Source organism: Arachis ipaensis, chromosome B10 (genome assembly GCF_059453495.1).
Source record: "Arachis ipaensis isolate K30076 ecotype BB chromosome B10, ASM5945349v1, whole genome shotgun sequence".
Classification (NCBI taxonomy): Eukaryota; Viridiplantae; Streptophyta; class Magnoliopsida; order Fabales; family Fabaceae; genus Arachis; species Arachis ipaensis.
The window spans coordinates 23861163-23875875 of record NC_142435.1 but is presented as its reverse complement, the minus strand read 5'-3'; the positions used below and the strand labels follow the sequence as shown (position 1 = coordinate 23875875).

Genomic DNA, 14713 nt, shown 5'->3' with positions numbered 1-14713 from the left:
TCTTGTGACAACTCACAAAATGAATAAAAATAATTAGCTATGACAAAGGTAAAGATCAAAAGTAGTACAGCTAGAACAACAATCTTTCTCCAATGCATTGTCTTGGATCAGATTTTTTCCGGGAAGAACTAGTTTCAGATTCTTGGACAGCATTGATAACATTGTCTTGTGGTTGTTTATCACTTTGTGATTATTCCATCTTTAACATACAGGAAAAAATCATGAACAAAATTAACTCAGCAAAAAATATTTGACAGAATCACTCAACAACTCACAACTTAAACATTCAGTAAACCACTAAACCCAGTATTATTAACAAAACTATAAAAGTATTATCAAAATCTAAAAATTAGCAACTCGATATTATTAACAACAGTACAAATTACAAACAAGCAAAAATAATTATAAGTAACAGTATTTACCGGCAACGAGAGAGGAAGGGGAGTGACGGCGACGACTGAGGAGTGGGAATTGTCGGCGGAGAGAGAGAGAGAGAGAGAGAGAGAGAGAGAGAGAGAGAGAGAGAGAGAGAGAGAGAGAGAGAGAGAGAGAGAGAGAGAGAGAGAGAGAGAGAGGAGATGCCGACGGCGACAGAGCTTCCATACGACGGCGAAGATATTCCTATGATGGTGACAGAGTTTTCACATGCGACGCATGCCCCGAGTGGAGAAGAGTTCGGGGATGACTACAAAAAGGGACGGTGGCTGCGATGGTTGCGGTACTGCGAGGCTACGGAGTTGCGTTTAGGGACTATGGTTCTTTCAATTTTCAGAGAGAAATAGAGGAGTGGGACTAAGGCTGCATTTAGGGGATTACTAGATTAGGGCTCTTTCTTTTTTTTTTTTTTTTTTAAGGGTTAAACGACATCATTTTAAGGGGTGATGCCGAACCAAAAACCTTTAAGTAAACCAACTAGTTCCGATATTTTACCGGTTAACCATCGATTTGTCTGATCTTTTGACTGATATTTTGACAAGAGGTTTATGAAATCAACCGAATTGATTAGATGACCAATTTCTAATTAACTCAGTTGAATCAGCTGATCTGATTTGATTTTTAGAACTATGATTCTAATAAAGGTATTAGCTCCAAACCCATTTCAACAATGTCACAACAAGCTTGGAATGATTGATGCAACCCATTCCAGCATGACAGGGTAATACATGAAGTATGAATCACACAAAATCAATAATGTAGACAATTAGTTGTTAATTGTCATATTTTTAGTAAGTTCTAACCTCAGAGTTAGTTACGAGGTAGTTAATGATAATTGAATCATTTATTAGATATTTATTTCTAGTTAGCAAATGAATTGAATCAGTTAGTATATAAGCTTGTAAAATGAGATGAGAAACTTAAGGTTTGTTCTTGTAAATCTCATGAGATGAAGCCAGTAAAAACACCATACTTTTCTTTTCTCGACTCTCTTTTCTCTCCTCACAAGTTAGATCTGTTCTATTTTCTCTACTATCTAAACTCACAATTTTGTCATGGAGTTTTAGATTTTTTATTAGTATGTAATTTTATATATTCATTTAGACGTTGTTGTGAATTAAAAATAAAATTCTAAAAAGCGATTAATATTAATTCTCTAGTTGAATTCTATCAGATTTGGTAGAAATTAGTTATTGTTTATTGATGATTTTACTCTTACTAATCATAGCTTAGTTATTTTAAGAAGGTAATAAGATAAAAACAATTCAATTCAACTTTTTAATGGTAATTAGTCACAAAAGTAATGTTTCGGCCGCCTGCAGGAATCTTAATATTCCACGATCCGGTTGAGGGTAACGGTTGCCTTTCTAACATATTTCACATTATCACCTAATAAAAGCCACAGATAATGCAAATTATTGCTTCAATGATTTGATGAGCAGCAACATCATACAATATTATAAATCCTGATTGATTTCTTTATTATTTTTTTTCAGTATATTCGTTTTTAAAATTTTGTTATAAAAATATAAATAGAATCCAACCGGACCTAATCTCCTAATATCCCTGCACATTAGTACATTCATATTAATACCGATCTTATCATTCATTGACTCACTCACATCCATACATCCATACATGATGTTATCACAATTTGTAAAAACGTGTGAATTTTTCTGCACAACTTCAAAAGGTGGTTTGAAAGGAAAGGACAAAAAAAAATGAATTTTTTATTATTTTTTATCTTTTTCTTTTTAAATTCCAAACTAATAAAAACTACTTATTTTTTAATGGATGCTCATCATTTCATCACAATAAAATATATAGAATATATATTTTGCACAAAGTATAAATTCGTATTCTGCATATATCTTATAATAGTAAAAATTAATTAAAAAATCGTTAACAATTTAACTTATTTCACTAAATTATTTAATATAATACATAATAACATTTAAATTAGTATTTTCAGATGAAATATAATATAAAATTTGACAATATTATGCATATAAATTGATTATGTAAGTTGAGCTGGCAGCAAACACCCTTTCAATGTCCCGCTTTCATTCATCAACAGGTCAGTAATCACTACAAACTCATACTCACTTTACTTTCTCTTCAAAATTTCAACGATCATGTCAAATATTAACTGGAATAATAACAATGGGATGAACATATCATATGAATCATACACAAATTCTCGTATTTTACAGTTACGATGATTCTATGGCAAGTCATTGCTATTATTCTTGCTTTGAATTCGGTGTCTGGAAACCAGAAGCTGAGAAACGAGGTGGTGTTTGCGGAGCATGGAGCGGTGGCGACGGACGATCGGCGGTGTTCGAGGATCGGAAAGGACGTTCTGCGGGAAGGAGGGCACGCGGTGGATGCGGCGGTGGCGGCGGCTCTTTGTTTGGGGGTTGTGAGCCCGGCGTCAAGTGGACTGGGGGGTGGAGCATTTATGCTTCTGAGGTTGGCGGATGGGGTCGCAAAGGCCTTTGATATGAGAGAAACTGCTCCTCTTCATGCTTCCCAGGTAACAACCATTCTTTATCATCTTCACAAGCGATTGCAATTTTGTCTCAAGCTAAATTAAAAAATACTGTCTCCCAACCAAAATCACTTGCTAATATCAATCTATTTTTATATAAATACATATATAATTTATCTAATTTATAATATATATTTTATATTTTAAAATATTTTATTTTGATAGTTAATTTTATTATACACTTAAGATAATTAAGTTAATATATATAAAAAAAATTTATTTATAGATTTTTTTAATTTAAAAATAATTTAATTATTCTATTAATTTTAATAATTTTACTGAATTTGTAACTATATTTCTATATTTTTTCTTTTTTTTTAATTGAGTTTTTTATTATTTTTAATTTTATAATTAAATTTATTTTATATAAAAAATATTAAAATTAATAAAATATTTTTTTAAAATATATGCATTTAAAAATGTAGTTAAATTTTTTATTACGAATATTTTTAATTTATAAAAAAAATTATTAAATTAACTCTAATATTTTTTACATAAGAAATGACTTATTACAAAATTACAAAAAAATATAAAGATTTAATTAAAAAAATATATATGAACCTATACAAATTTGCAATTGAGACTTTGTATTAAATAAAAAATTTTGATTAAATTTTTTAACTAATTTTTGATAAATAAAATTTAATTTTAAAAATTTTGTTTTCGCAATTAATGTTGAATGAATTATGAATATTCTAAAAGTAAATATTTTAAAATAAATGTTTCTTCTGAAAAATAAAAACTAGTAAGAATTTAATCATAATTTTTATCTATAATAAGAATTTAGTTATAAATTTTAAATTATAAAAATTTAATTAAAAATTGATAAATATTAAACTTATATGTCTAAATAATTTTTTTTTAATATTAACACTAATATTTCTTTAAATTCGGACGTCATATTTTGAGAGAAAACTGCATCACAAAAGTGAATGGGTCCCAGTTAAATTAAACGATGGCCTTTGGAATAGATATGTTTAAGAAAAGGAATTGTACTTAAAAATGATAGCTTTTGGGATAATGGTAAGGTCATGGGTTAAATTCCCCTGACAATGGACAAGAGCATGTCTTCCGACAAAAATAATAAAAAATGGAAAAGTATAGGTAGAGAAATGTGAATAATGTCATTATTATGTGTCATGAATTATCCAAATTTTTCAGGACATGTACGGTGGCAACACTACTTTGAAGGCAAAAGGTGGTCTCTCCGTGGCTGTTCCGGGAGAACTACCCGGCCTTCACGAGGCATGGAAACAACACGGGAGGCTTCCATGGAAACGACTCGTAAGGCCGGCCGAGATTCTTGCTCGCCGAGGATTCAAGATTTCGCCATACCTCAGGATGCAAATGGAACAAACAGAGTCAGGTATATTGCAAGATAAGGGTCTTCATAGCATATTTGCACCAAATGGAGAACTCTTGAAGATTGGTGAAGTATGTTACAATAAGAAACTGGCAGACACGCTTGGAGCTATTGCCATGTTTGGTCCACAAGCCTTCTATGGTGGATTGGTTGGCCATAATTTGGTTAAGGATGTTCAGAGTGTTGGAGGGATATTGACCATGGAAGACCTAAAAGGATATCAAGTTAAACAAACCAAACCAATAACAAATGATGTTCTTGGACTTGAGATTCTTGCCATGCCTCCTCCTTCAGGTGGGCCTCCAATGATGCTGGTAAGTATATGTAATTCAACACATTGTGATTTTTTTTTTTTGGTGTAAAATATTATTTTTTCTAACGTTTTTTATTTTTTTTAAAAATACTCTTAATGTTTAATTTCATTCAATTTCGTCTTTAACATTTTTTATTTGTGTCAAAATTATCTCTGAACATAAACTCCATCTAAAACGTTAGGAACAAAAGAAAAAATATGATAATTTTAAAACAAATTAAAATATTAGAGATAAAATTGAATAAACCCAAAACGTGAAGGATAAAATTGAACAAAATTAAACTTTAGAAATATTTTCAAAAAAATTACAAATGTTAAAAACAAAAAATATGCTTTTATCTTATTTTTAGTTCTCTCTTCTTTTTTTTTTTTTTAATTTTAGTAAAAATAAGTAGTCCATCTGCATATGGAACCATTTTCTTTCGAAAACTTAAAATCACTTAATACAAACATACACTTTTTTTTCAAAATTACAAATTGTTTTATATCCGACAATAACTTTACTAACATTACATTAAGGATTTAGTTTAATCTCATGTTCTATTACAGCTGCTAAACATTCTAGCACAATATGAGCTCCCTTCAGGACTTTCTGGCTCCCTTGGGTACCATAGAGAAATTGAAGCTTTGAAACATGTTTTTGCTGTGAGAATGAATCTTGGAGACCCTGATTTTGTGAACATAACTGCTGTTCTTTCTGACATGCTTTCTCCTAAGTTTGCTGAAGTGCTAAAGAATGACATCAATGATAATAGAACTTTTGGTCCCGATCATTATGGTGGCAGGTAGGCTTCTAATTTCACGAATTAAACTAATTCAAAGCTACAATTTGCCACCAATATTTATTTTTTCTAAATTAAAAGTAAAATACATTTTTATCTTGAAAATATAAAAGAGTAAACAAATTTTCTGAATTAGGAAGATCTTTAGGATGATGGTTTAGATGTATATATATATCATCATCATTCTAATTTCTAAATTCATGCAACTTTACAACTGTATTTTTTTGGTCCGTAGCAAATTAATTATGGTCTTTGGATGCCATATTTGACTTGTAGTCAATTCCTTGTTCCATATGTCAATCCAACATTTTAAGCATTTATAGCGAATGCTAAGAAAAATGCATTCAATCCATTGACAAACAATCAATCAAAGCTTGCGTGTCATATTAGCAAACTAGACTTTGTTTGCTAATTTTTTTTTTCCTGAATGATTCAGTAAAATCAATTATGTTATCAATTTGTATCATGATGCAATCAGTTTTGCCGATAAAGATGAGAGATCTAATCATTTATGTATTTTTTTTATTAATTTAAATTTTTGAAAAAATTGATTTTATGATATGATATTAGAACCTCTATAATTTAAATAATTTGAATAATTTGACTAAACTTTTATCTAACGAGTCTCAATTATCAACTTCAGGTAAAGTTGACTGCATCTGAGTTTCTAAATTTGATTTTTTTTATTTTAATAAAAGAATTTTAAGATAAATCCAAAAAGAAAGAGAAAAAAAATTATGCAAAAATTTTACACATTAAAAAAAATTGAGTGAAAAAATATATTAAAAATGTAATTATTCATGTGTCTTTTCTTGAAAAAATAATTTTATGATGAGAAAATAAAAATTGAGTTACGTTATTTCTACTATCTAATACGCGGATTTTTTATGATCATTGCATGAAATATGCGATCAAATTTGTGCGAGTCCCTCAGCCTATCCAATGATAAAAATAAATGTGATTATGATTTCCATGTGTATCGAAAACTGTTAAATTCTTTGGTGAATTTACTTGCCTTGTCCTTTACAGGTGGAATCAGATCCATGATCATGGTACTAGTCATCTAAGCGTCATTGATCTTGATCGCAATGCAGTGTCCATGACTACCACTGTGAATGCATATTTTGGTTCAAAGATCCTTTCACCAAGCACAGGAATAGTACTAAACAATGAGATGGATGATTTTTCCATGCCTATGAAAAATGTCTCCAACGACGTTCCACCTCCTGCTCCGGCCAATTTCGTCGCGCCCGGAAAGCGGCCGTTATCGTCCATGAGTCCAACTATTGTCCTCAAGGTAAAAACCCTTTTCCAGCAAACTACCCTAATTGATTTAGATATCTAAATGGGATAAAGTTTTGATTTAGATCTTAACGTTTGTAACTTTGTGGTAAGTTTTAATTTTGTTTTTAACGTTTAAAATGTTATATTTATATTACAAATATTTTATTTCATCCTATTTTATTCCTTTAGTAAGTATTAAATTTTATTTTCAAAAATATTGTTTCTTTTTTTATTATTATCTTCATTTTTTTTATTATTCTGTCGTTTTTACTCTCAAATCACTATGATTATTATTATGATCACTACAACTATAATCTTTGCGACTACCTAAAAGAAAATCATAATGGTGAAAGGAATATTTTTGAAAGAAAAATTTTAATTTTGACCAAGGACTAAAATGAGATAAAATAAAACATTTAGAATAAAAATATGAGATTTTAAATATTAAGGACGAAATTAAGATGTAGACCAATTCTAAAATCTAAATGCTCCACCTATAAATGCAGATTATGATAAGACATTATGGTCATCTTATACATCTAGCTGACTTTGCCCAGGGGAAAAAAAAGGAAGCTTGGTGATGGTTGTTAGTTACCTTGAAAAATCAATGGTCTTGGAAAGTTTTCATATACCATTTTATTTAAGGAGAGTTATTTTGAACCGAACGTAATGTATGAGAGCTTTGGCCTAACGGCTATCGGTATCACTAACCAGTTTGGAATAACTTGTGATAATGGCTGAATAGGATGGGAAATTGCAAGCTGCAGTAGGTGCTAGTGGAGGAGCCATGATCATAGCTGGAACATCAGAAGTTATTCTGAATCATTTTGTGAAAGGAATGGATCCTCTTTCTTCTGTAATGTCTCCAAGGGTCTATCATCAGGTACTTCTTCCTTGCCTTCATGGTTTAACCGTTATGGTCGCCTTGCAATGCAGAGTATTACAAAATAAATAAATAGACAAAAGTACACATGAAAGAATTTGAAGTGCACCAAAATACATATAAAGATTCTTAAAGATCAAAGTGCATCTTAGAAATTGTTTTTAATGGATAAAAGTTCAATCAAATATTGTAAATAGCAAACCCTTGCTAATTACATGACACCTTTTGTTCATCGAAAACAATCTTTTGGATATACTTTAATATTTACAAACTTTTTGTATGTACTTTTGTCCACCCCAAATTTTCTTGTGTGTATTTTTGTTTATTTACTCCAGATAAAACTATTCAAAATTAGAAACTAGTATAAGTAAGAAACTAAATAATCACAGTCAGCACTTAACCAATTTCTCAACTCCTAACAGTTTCAAATTACAATAAAAATAACACTGGATTAGTCTTTTGTTTTTGCCACTTTTTGAGATTACCTCTGTAACTGGCCAATGTGGTTTATTCATGCAGCTTATACCTAATGTGGTCAATTATGAGAATTGGACAACTGTGAGTGGTGACCACTTTGAACTTCCTTCTGACATAAGGGCAGCCCTTATAAGTAAGGGTCATGTCCTAAAGGGCCTTGCAGGTGGTACAATTTGCCAACTTGTAGTTCAAGACATTGATCCTTCAATGGGGAATAATAAAGACATTGATCCTTCAATGGGGAATAATAAAGAAAGTGGAAAGCTTGTGGCTGTGAGTGACCCAAGAAAGGGTGGTTTACCTTCAGGCTTCTGAGATACAAATCCTCCATCATCGTCATATCTTTGCAGTTTTACTTTAATTAGACCAATAATAATGCTTAGGATAACCATTTTTGAGATATTAAAAAAAAAAAACAATATTGGTACACCTAGTTTGTGAATCATTGATTTGGACAAGTCATGCATCAGTTTGCAAGATAATTGGAATTAAGTTTGCAAGATAATTAGAATTAAGTCCCAAAGTGATTCCTCAGAACCCGAAATTAGCAAAAATATACAACATTAGTTTCTACTGGCGAGATAAATCACTTGATGAAAAAAGACCAAAAGACTAACATAGTATACTTTTATCAATTTCAAAGATATAACTAGTGCAATTAAAATCTCGAGAAGTATTTTAATGCAAACAACCAATCTAAAGGATTACTTTGGAGCTTTACCCACTTAGTTGCAAAATAAGGGAGACCCTTTGATTATGTGATAATTATATTATTACTGGGAGTAGTATTAAGGGCAAACTACATTAATTTATCCTAAAGTTTAGTAAAATTCAACCAAATTTCGTATTTCTAAACGCATATGTTAATCTTTATTGAGATTTAAGTAATAATACAGTCGGTACCTTTGTATTTTAAGATACAATGCTAAACACTATTGTAAAAATGGTACTAACCTACGATATATTTTACCAAAATGTTAGAAGATATCACTGTAATTTTCTGTCTAAGTGAGAGAAGAATAAACAAAGATATAAGTTCTGTAGAGAGAACAAGAATTTAAGTGGGAATAAACAGAAAATGCAGAATCAACTAAAATAAAACTATGTTCTTCAAAAGAGAGTCCATTGATCTTCAAAAACACACAACATAATATTATACACATTTTACATGACCAACTTCCAAGCAGACTTATTGTAAATATTTGATTTTTGCAACAAACCTATACCAATGCGTCCAAAATTAATTCATTTACAAACTCATGCATAAAATTATGAGAGCAATCATATTTACAACTTCTCCATAACTCAAAAGACTGCTGAAAAAAATGAGCATCCCTGTACCACCCCGTCAGCCGCGTGGTACACGGTTTTCTCATGCTCCTAGCCAAAGAAACTTGGCCGCATTTCATCACACCGCAGTTCACGTTACAAGTTAGGATTCTTACACTTGTTGAAGAAGACTAAGCTGGTTCGCGAGGACGATTCGACCAAAGCGAGCTCAGAGCTCTCAGGCGTTGGAAGTATTCCCCCAAAGCAAGCAAGCATCGAGCTGCCTGACGGATAGTCAATATTCGAGACATCTGCTGCAGTGTCTCCTTCCGAAGATGATCAGCCTGGTGTACATAAAAGCATGGTAAATTTCTATAATCACAACATGGTTGAATTTCCAATACAAAAGACATAGCTAAACCTCAGAATTCACATGACAATGTATGTAGAAGAAGTTTAGCTAATGATCCTAAAGCATGGTTATATTTCCTTCTTTCACTTACTGATTGATATATGAATCCTATTACTAGATACAGATTAATCCGAAACGGGGTTTGTTGCTTCCCCGTCCAACACGATTTTGTTTATGACCTTTCTTAGAGTCAAACTCAAGACGGAAAAGGACAGGATCTAGACCTTACACTGCTAGACCAACTTGATATTGGTAAAGCATGGTTTTGCTTAATATTTCATTGATTATGCTTGAAATATAAGAATATCATTCTACTGTATGATTTGAACAAATAAAATAATAATAAATATACCATTATGTGATGAAAAATCATTATTACTTAGGCCTCCCTTGGGGATCTACTGAAGTGTATAATGGTAAGTTGGTTACTATAAATGCTTAATGATGAAATTGCCAAACAAGAAACAAGCATTATAATAGTGACCAATTGGTAGTTTTAAATGAACAGAATTATCTTGACATCAAACAGAAACTAATCACTTCTGATCCTACTTCACATTACCCAAATGATAGATTTAAAGCACAGTACCATGTTTACAATTTCTTGAACATAATTGGCAAATACTATTGGATCTGTTAATGACTTATATACTATTGTAGTTGATTGTAGAATAGAATCACAGGGATGCTGGGAAATTGGTGAAATCTGGCAAGTTTTCTTCCGGAATTCGGAACAAAAATTTTGCAACGAATATGGAAAAATGCGTTACAGAATTTAAAACAAATTTCCATTTCAAATTCTATAATTCACTTTTCCAGATTTTGACACATCACTATTAAAACAAAAAAATCAGGGACATACTTTTCCTAGTTTGAGATATCGCTTCAGGACAAAAAAATGGTCAGAATCCGAAATCTTCATTTCTGGGATTCTTGAAGAAGGAAACCAGGAGACTGCTTTTCAATGAAAAAGGGTTTAAGCAGCCCTTCAAGAGTGTATATACACAAAAAAGAAATAAGAAAAATAAGAAGTTGGCAACTACTGAACTACATAATCTTTCAGAATTCTCTACTAATCAAATTTCCCTTTTAATAGAAGAGGGTAGAAAGAGAAAAAAATATGTGGATTCAGAAAGTACTTTTACAAAACCATGTAAATAAATCATGTGCAAAAAATTAATACCCGCATAAGGAATGCTTTGATAAACAGCATAGTAGAAAGGGATTTTTTTTTTTTTTTATCAAATTGAAGGTAATGGCTAATTTAAAAAAAAAAGGGGGGGGGGGGGGGGGGTATATTACCTGGTTCACAAAGCTCACAAGAGCTTCCAACTTCTCTATTGCAGTAGCCATCTGCGGAATATAACTTCCTTCCATCAGTTGTCCGGCGGCTATGCTATCAGCAAGTGTTTGCTGTAGTTTCTCCATACCTTGTGAAAGGGCGTCTTCCGCTTGCTGACATGATTGTCCGAGGTTGCAGACATCCAATCGTTGTTGCTCCGTCAAAGGTTCAATCAAAGGAAGAAGAACCTGCAATTGAGTATGCCACGACATGATTGGATATTTGCGTAAAACATTTTTACATTAATAGTGCATCGCAATTAAATCCACAGATATAAACTTAATTTAATCAAGGAACTCAATTAAGTCCTTTGCAAATTTCGAAATGCAGGTGTAAAGATGCAATTTTGAGTTCTGACCAAGATAATAAATCTTTAGACAATCAAAAATATTTTGTAGGATATGAATCATCACCTTTAGAAGTTCAGAGGGGCGAAAGCCTCCAATCCATAAGAAAAATCTCTCGGCCGTAGTTTTCCACATGCCGGACATTACATAGAAAACGTCTGCTTTTGCAGCAGCAGATTTCATACGAAAGATTTCAGTGTAGTGATTCATCATATCATCTACAAGTATCCTCAGCTCTAAGTCACCAATATGAGAATTTAAAGCGTTTCTCAGTTCTAAGATTTGACTATTTTGCTTCTCAACCCAGTGTCCATACTCCATCTCGAAAGCTGTGATTCCTGCAAATCGGGTATTCTCAGAATGCTAGAAGTAATTGGAAAAAGAAAATAAAAGAAAAGAAAAAGAGTACTATAACACATTAAAGAAGACATAATTTATAATACATTACATCAACCAAAATAAACTAAGATTAGCTTTATGTGAAACCATGAAAATTTCTACCATCAATTGGGGTTACAAGATTGATTTTGATTTGAGACCAAAGGTTGCCAAGGGACTGAGGCAACAAATATTAATATTATGACATGGAAGATGCTAAAACAAGAATTTAGGCATCTATTTGCCATTTAGGACAGTTAAAAGAAACAGAATATGATTAACTTAAAAATCTAAAAACACCAAATTTCGAAGGCACGGAATTAGAAGTAGTAGCATGATAACAAACCAACCTGAATTAATAGGTCCAGCAAAACCTAGATGATTAGTATCCAATCCACCGGCTACATACATTCCCTGCAGTTTTGCCGGCTCAGGATATTAAGTTGACCGGCAAAAAAATTATGATATTTATCAACGAATAATGATCTATTGAGAAGAAACCATACTGCACCTGCTGTCTCGCACGTTCAAGCTCTTGCTCTAGCTGCATCAACTTCAAACGACTAGATTCTAATTGCTGCACATAGGCCTGTAAGGCAAATATCAGAATTCTCATCAACATTAGCAATATCTAAACACAGTACATGTATGTTGACATATCTATCGATGTATAGCGACCATTCAAACCTTTTTCCGCAAACGACTCTTCCGAGCAGCCTCTCGATTTTGCGCAAGTCGTCTCTGTATCTGCATGTTTAAACATGTAAGATTCCTACTTTTTTTATACTTATATATATTTTAATTACTGCATTTGTAAAACATCTTCTCACCTTATCAACAGGTTTACTTGCTTCTTGGTCATATTTGATATTCGTTCCCAGGATACCATGAGAAGCATCCTCTGACTAGGCAACAAACGGCATAAACAGATTTGATTAGTAGGCAGAATAGGCATTCTCATTTCCCAAGAAAACATAGCAAGAAATTCTGTAAACTCGTGGTACCTGACTATCAAACTTAATGTCGGCTTCATCAATTAAGGGAATGGATGCACTTAAATTGACATTACTTTTGAGGCTATCTCCCCACATATTGATCTGCTGGATAGGATCATACACACCCATCCTTCTCGAGGAAACGAACTGCGTCGATGGTGAATTCATGCTCTACGGACTAATCGGCACAGAAATTCAGTCAGTGTTCAGCATTCAACACATACATGTATATCAAACTGCTGCCAAGGAAAAAGAAAACATTAATGCTCAATCAATCTTGCACTAATAACCACAAGTTATAATGTATACATATGCCTTCAAGAGATGACATCATCAAGTAACCATTCAATGAAAATCAGTGAATATGATTGTTAAGATCAAAATAATCTTCTGTTTATATAATATAACCAATTCATTACTATACAAGTTACACACAAGAAAAGCGAATGCAAAAGGATAGATGCCTTTATAGAAATAGTGATCATTTAAAACACATTAAACCAAACTCTTTTGAAATACTACTCAAATGTTTGCTTGAAAAGTTGCTCAAAAGTTACCAATTATGTGTCTTTCAAAATAAGACTGCAAAAAGCTATCAGCTGAAAAGACCAAAACACTTTAACAAGAAACAGAAGATGGTGCTGACAAGAATAAGTTATTTAGCTTAAAGACTAAAAGAGCCACTATTGACCATGATGAAGAAGAAAGATATTTACGATTAAGAAGAAATAAAATTAAAAAATAAAAATAGAACTGGGATTCACACATGCACATGCCTCTTCCAATATCATAGTAATAGTAGTAGGAGGGTGAAGGGACCAAAACCAACATAGAAAAGGGTAGCAGAAGATTCATAGGAACCCTTTAAATAACTTAATTATCAATCCAATTTCAAGCAAAATAAGAAAACCAGACAATAACACAAACACAAACACTGCATAATTCATAATTCTGTTTAACCAATTATATTAATCCAAGCTTTTAGTTTTTTTCTTCCTTCATCATAGCCACAAAAACAACACCACCCTATGCAAAAGATTCCACAGTACTATCTTTTCTTTTCCAAAACAAACCAAAAAAGATGTTAAAGGCTTACATATAAAGGACACATGAAAAACCAAATCCTAAACTATACCCTTTTCCTTTTCCCAAAGGGCAACACCAAAAGAAGTAGCAATAACTAACTGGGAGAAGAAAGAAAGTACCGGTAATCCTAGAAGAACTCGAAATTGTAGCAAAGACAAGAAACAAAAGCAAGCTTAGTTCAAAAACAAAAGACAAAAGCATCTCTCTCTCTCTATGCTTCTTATGTCATAAACTACAAAACAGTGTGTGATCCGTACTCACTTCAGTGGCTTCCTCGTTTTCCACAGCACTTATATGGATTAGGATAATTATTTATTGAGTACTATATTAAAAAAAGGAAAATTAGAATTAAAATTAACAAAAAAGGGGCTAATAATAATAAAAGCCGAACCTAAGAGTTATAGAAAGGTAGCTTTGTTGAAATGAAGAAGCAGCAGAAAGAAAGTACTCATGACTCATTCATAACCATAAACCTTCCATCATTGCGTTGAGAAGACGACGCCTTTCACAATGCCCAATTTTTTATTCATCAAAATGGAAGATGAAGCCCACCATTATTATTTTTATGATTTTGTATAAAATGTTTTACATTATTTGTCCAATCATATTTATTTCTTTAAAAAATTATTTATTTAATTTATTTAATTAATATAAAATAGAATTATTTTTGCTGAGGATTCTAATAGTTAACATAATTGTTCCCTTGTAACTTCTTTTACTATCTAATTTATTAGAATTTAATTTTAATACACTTGCGGTATATAATTATTGAAAAAGTATAGGTAATTAATAATAT

The 14713-nt window shown here is 31.8% G+C and overlaps 2 protein-coding genes across 12 annotated transcripts; one reads left to right on the top strand and one right to left on the bottom strand.

Annotated features, from left to right (window-relative positions):
• Positions 1 to 2359: 2359 nt before the first annotated feature.
• On the top strand, positions 2360 to 8600 carry LOC107623991 (glutathione hydrolase 1). The gene is made up of 7 exons (XM_016326410.3): positions 2360 to 2512; positions 2649 to 2971; positions 4148 to 4663; positions 5212 to 5447; positions 6474 to 6741; positions 7474 to 7611; positions 8131 to 8600. Exons 1-7 carry the CDS (start codon positions 2488 to 2490, stop codon positions 8401 to 8403), a joined length of 1779 nt encoding a protein of 592 aa, XP_016181896.1. The 5' UTR covers positions 2360 to 2487; the 3' UTR covers positions 8404 to 8600.
• Positions 8601 to 9179: 579 nt separating this feature from the next.
• On the bottom strand, positions 9180 to 14494 carry LOC107623474 (transcription factor TGA4). 11 transcript variants are annotated; one of them, XM_088506961.1, is made up of 9 exons: positions 14309 to 14494; positions 12841 to 13009; positions 12667 to 12741; positions 12524 to 12583; positions 12348 to 12425; positions 12187 to 12250; positions 11525 to 11796; positions 11072 to 11299; positions 9180 to 9701 (listed from the first exon to the last, which is right to left on the bottom strand). In XM_088506961.1, exons 2-9 carry the CDS (start codon positions 12997 to 12999, stop codon positions 9549 to 9551), a joined length of 1089 nt encoding a protein of 362 aa, XP_088363087.1. In that variant the 5' UTR covers positions 13000 to 13009; positions 14309 to 14494; the 3' UTR covers positions 9180 to 9548. The 11 variants fall into 11 exon arrangements, with proteins under 11 accessions (XP_088363087.1, XP_016181233.2, XP_088363096.1 ...); XM_016325747.3 differs by having other exon boundaries at positions 12841 to 13067; positions 14309 to 14467; XM_088506970.1 differs by having other exon boundaries at positions 12841 to 13070; positions 14309 to 14460.
• Between the last annotated feature and the right edge of the window lie 219 nt (positions 14495 to 14713).

Bases quoted from the DNA above. Each gene is read 5' to 3' on its own strand.
- LOC107623991 (XM_016326410.3), top strand. From the start codon at position 2,488: ATGTCCCGCTTTCATTCATCAACAG. The intron at 2,513-2,648 runs GTCAGTAATCAC...CGTATTTTACAG, and splicing joins CCGCTTTCATTCATCAACAG to TTACGATGATTCTATGGCAA. The intron at 6,742-7,473 runs GTAAAAACCCTT...ATGGCTGAATAG, and splicing joins GTCCAACTATTGTCCTCAAG to GATGGGAAATTGCAAGCTGC.
- LOC107623474 (XM_088506961.1), bottom strand. From the start codon at position 12,999: ATGAATTCACCATCGACGCAGTTCGTTTCCTCGAGAAGGATGGGTGTG. The intron at 12,584-12,666 runs GTGAGAAGATGT...TTAAACATGCAG, and splicing joins CAAGTAAACCTGTTGATAAG to ATACAGAGACGACTTGCGCA. The intron at 9,702-11,071 runs GTAATATACCCC...TATGTACACCAG, and splicing joins TTGTGAGCTTTGTGAACCAG to GCTGATCATCTTCGGAAGGA.